The sequence below is a fragment of the Mandrillus leucophaeus genome, unplaced genomic scaffold (genome assembly GCF_000951045.1).
Source record: "Mandrillus leucophaeus isolate KB7577 unplaced genomic scaffold, Mleu.le_1.0 Scaffold117, whole genome shotgun sequence".
Taxonomy (NCBI): Eukaryota; Metazoa; Chordata; class Mammalia; order Primates; family Cercopithecidae; genus Mandrillus; species Mandrillus leucophaeus.
Window position 1 is genome coordinate 3,913,124 of NW_012099987.1, and position 3,980 is coordinate 3,917,103.

General features: G+C 44.4%; 1 protein-coding gene across 1 annotated transcript in view; it reads right to left on the minus strand.

Moving 5' to 3' along the window:
- Positions 1-389: 389 nt before the first annotated feature.
- Positions 390-3,980, minus strand: part of LOC105554353 (inactive heparanase-2) — a 323,145-nt gene continuing 319,554 nt past the window's right edge. The window contains exon 10 of the mRNA XM_012000802.1: positions 390-1,336. Within this exon, the coding sequence (XP_011856192.1) occupies positions 1,171-1,336 (166 nt within the window). The 3' untranslated portion in view covers positions 390-1,170. The remainder of the gene's footprint in view (positions 1,337-3,980) is intronic.

Consider the following 3,980-nt stretch of genomic DNA (forward strand, 5'->3'; position numbering starts at 1 on the left):
TTTGACCAGATCTTCATCCTCTAGATTCCCCATTCTCTCCCAAAATGGCTAACAAAGTTTTGTTCTAGCTCAAATAGGCTACCTGGGAAGAGGCCAAAAGGTTAGATTCAGTTGTGTCTTCCAGTGATGACCTTTGATTCACACCTTTTTCTTCTTTTTTTAAAATAATGATTTGAGTTAATCAAACAATTAAGGGCTTACCCTACAGAGCCCCTAATATTCTCTTAATTTTGGGGAGGTCTAATTTGCTTTGCCCAGTTGGGGGGTGTGTGTGTGTGCACGCGCGTGTGTGCATCTGTGTACCTGATGTTTCAGTACGCTTTCTCTTTGTACTCAAACTCTCTCCCTCATAGCAATATGAAGAATGATGATTGCTTTTTGTTGTGCCTAGTAAGCTGCTCTCTACTCAATGAATATTGTTACTTGACTCCCATTACAACTCTGGGGGAATCTGGATTCACAGAGCAATAGAACCTTCTTACCAAATCTGGGGTGTGATTGTAATTTTACTTTTGAAGCACCCACTTCCCAGAGGAATTGCCCATGATGGATGCCACTGTCAGGAACCCAGATGCGCACGCTCATGCATCAGCCGAGAAATCACATAAACAGCCCTCCCAGCAGGCCAGGGCTGACGCACCCATTGCTCCCCTATGGAAAGAGATGTGTCAAAAAACTCAGGGCAGCAGCAAGAAAGAGGCAGAGAAGAAGGAGGTGGGAGAGGATGAGTTTTTGCTGGTCCACCCAGGATTTTTCCTTCCTCATCTTCCTCTGAGGGCAGCAGCAGCAGCAGCCTAAGGTTTGGGTTTGTGGTTCAAAAGCTGTGTGACAGGATCATGGGGAGTTGTCTGGAAACATTTCTCCTGGGAGTGTGCTGTCAGCTCGTTTTCATAGTGCACATGAAGGGAAACATTCTGCTCTATACACATGCCTTTATCCTTATATAGGTACAGGTGATGTCTACGTTTTCCTTTGGGATGAATGTGGCCTACCTAGGCTAAGATCACGCTATGACATTTAGTCTCTTTGAAGAGCAAGTCTGTGTTGATTCCAGCAGGATGGGGCAGCAGGGGCTGGTTGCTAAGATGTCTGAAAACAGAGGATACTACTGGAGTGGAGGAGTGGAAGTGGCCCAGCGGGCCCACTGGTAGCCGTGAGTGTTAGGATAGCTTATCGGTAGCGGCAGGCCAAAGCATTGACATTCTTGACCACATAAAAGCCCATGGTGACTGGAGGGATGACCAATGTCCGGCCGGCCCGAAGGGGGCGGGGCTTCAATTCTGGGAGGGTCCCGTCGTCCACCATCACTAAGGGCTGGCCATTCAGTTGCACTGACCTACAGTGAGGAAAAACAGTATGGGACTCATTATTGCATTATAAGGGAGCCGTTGCAACAAAGCCTAGCCCCAGATGGCCTGGCAGTGTCTGATACACACATACAGCTAACACTTATTGGCACTGGCTATGCCCTAGATTCTGACCTAGGTGCTTTACTTTAATAACTCATTCAAACATCCCAACAACCCCCCATTCCCCGCCCCCCAAGGTAAGGAACTATTAATATCATTATCCCCATTTCATCTAGAGTGGCTAGGTGACTTGCCCCAAGTCACACAGCTTGAAGGTCCAGGGTTTGAGCCCAGGTAGTCTACCTCCAGAGACACATTTAGAGAAGTGAGAAGTCTGTGACGCAGAAACTGTAATGTTTCGTTCCTATTTTTTTAAAATCACAATATCAGCACAGTTTGACTTTTTCACCTAAAGAGTTTTTACCTGTGGAATGATACATGGGCTTAAGATGACTTCAGAAATCTATGTCATTCATATCTCATTAATTTACTTGACAGATGAGATAACCTTGCTTGTCTAGGGTTATACGGAAGGGAGACAGAGACATAGGTAACAACTCTACTTTTTCTTTTTCTTTTTCTTTTTTTTTGAGACAGAGTCTCGCTCTGTCCCCCAGGCTGGAGTGCAGTGGCATGATCTCGGCTCACTGCAAAACTCTACTTTTTCTAATTTAAGAATGAGTTTTGGCTGGGTGCAGTGGCTCATGCCTGTAATCCCAGCGCTTTGGGAGGCCGAAGAGGGAGGATCGCTTGAGTCCAGGAGTTTGAAACCAGCCTAAGCAACATAGCGAGACCCCATTTCTACAAACAAAATAAAAGCAAAATTAGCCTGGCATGGTGGCTACTTAGGAATTTGAAGTAGGGAGGATCACCTGAGCCTGGGAGGTTGAGGCTGCAGTGAGCCAAGATTACACCACTGTACTCCATTCTGGGTGACAGAGAGAAACTCTGTCTCAAAAAAAAAAAAAAAAAAGAAAGAGTTTTCATATTTAATATTAACAGATGTTTCCATTTAGCAAAACAGCAAAGTAGGTGATAAAGTAGGCACTTGTGATCACAATTCGCCTATCTTGCTTTTATTCTTTCTGTATAGCCAGCCACCTTCACCCTGAAAAGGTGGACCACATACATAGCAAACTGAGAAAAGAGAAACCACTCATCTTATGCTGGATGAGAGGGAAATGCCACCTATCCTTGACATCTGGTACCAGAATCCTGATAATGTTCCAGCTGTTTCTGACAGCCATGCACCCAGGTGGAAGCTTAGTTTTATGGGTCAATAGGAAAAGCCAGAAACAGGCCACCAGCTGGAAATAAGATGGTGAGTCACCCTCAGCAAATCAACATTGCATAGTGATGACTGTTTCTGGGCCTTGCCCAACCTCCAGTGTAATAACATTGCTGTGATATCATCTGAGCTGTAAAGAGAATAAAATGTTATAAATTGATATAAAGGTCTTTGTTTAGTGTTTCTTTGTGGTATGAGTGATAGACAAGGTTAGAGAGAGATAATCAGACCCATGCCCAATAGAGCAGTGAATTCCCCGAGATAAGTGTGTTGTAAATTGCTCCCAGTGGAGAGCTAGGCAGAGAAGAGATCCAGGCCTGGCCCCACACGGCTAAGTTTGGGCTAGGTCCAAACTTAGGCCAGAGGGAGCAGGCCCCCTTCTCTTGCTAGAATGACTGAGTGAATAAGTGTGTAGGAGGCTCCTGTATGGAGAGCGCGGCCTGCCTCTGGAAGGCGTGGGGATGGGAGAATTGAGATCTGAAGGTCAGTGTTGACTGCATCAGCTATGCAAGGAGCTTTTGCTTCCAAATATGAGAAGTGACCCTCTCTAGTGAAGACAGCCTACTCATTGGAGTAGAAGGCAGGGTGAGGAGAGTGGTTCAGTTAAGTTACAAAAGAAGCCCAGATGGGTCTTCACAGTGTATTTTCATTATTTTGTTGCAGGTGCTGTGAATATTTATCACCCAGACATAAGCACAGTCAAATACAAGTTCAATAATACTGATTAATCTTTCTAAGGCACACTCAAATTTATATCAAGTCTCTGCTCGAAAACCTTCAGTGGTTTCTCCCATACACAGAATTCGGTGCAAACCTTTCTTCTGAAGAATTAGGTAATGCCCTTTTAGGTTCAGATGATCCCAGAGTATTGACATCTTTGGGTTCTGGGGAGTGCAAAACAATGTGTGATAAGCAAACCTTTAACAATCTATACTAATAAGGAGTAGTTATCCTGGGACAGGCCCTATTCTGGTTTCTTTATTGGTTGGTTAAAAAGCTAAGAGTAGAACCAGGAAGCATGGTGAAGATTCTCCACCGAAATCTGTAATTCCAGGAGCCAAGTCGCTAACTAGCTAGATGGCTTTGGCAAATCCCCTAACCTCCCTGCCCTGTTGCTTTTGCATCTGTAAGAACATTATATAGGCTGTAACACCAAAGAAATGAAATAAGAAATATGAAAGTGCTTTGAAAGCATAATGAGCCACATACTTAAGATATGATGTTTTTGTTGTTGTCATTCTTATTCTTTTTATTTATTTATTTTTTTGAGACGGAGTCTCGATCTGTCACGCAGGCTGGAGTGCAGTGGCACATTCTTGGCTCACTGCAACTTATGCCTCCTG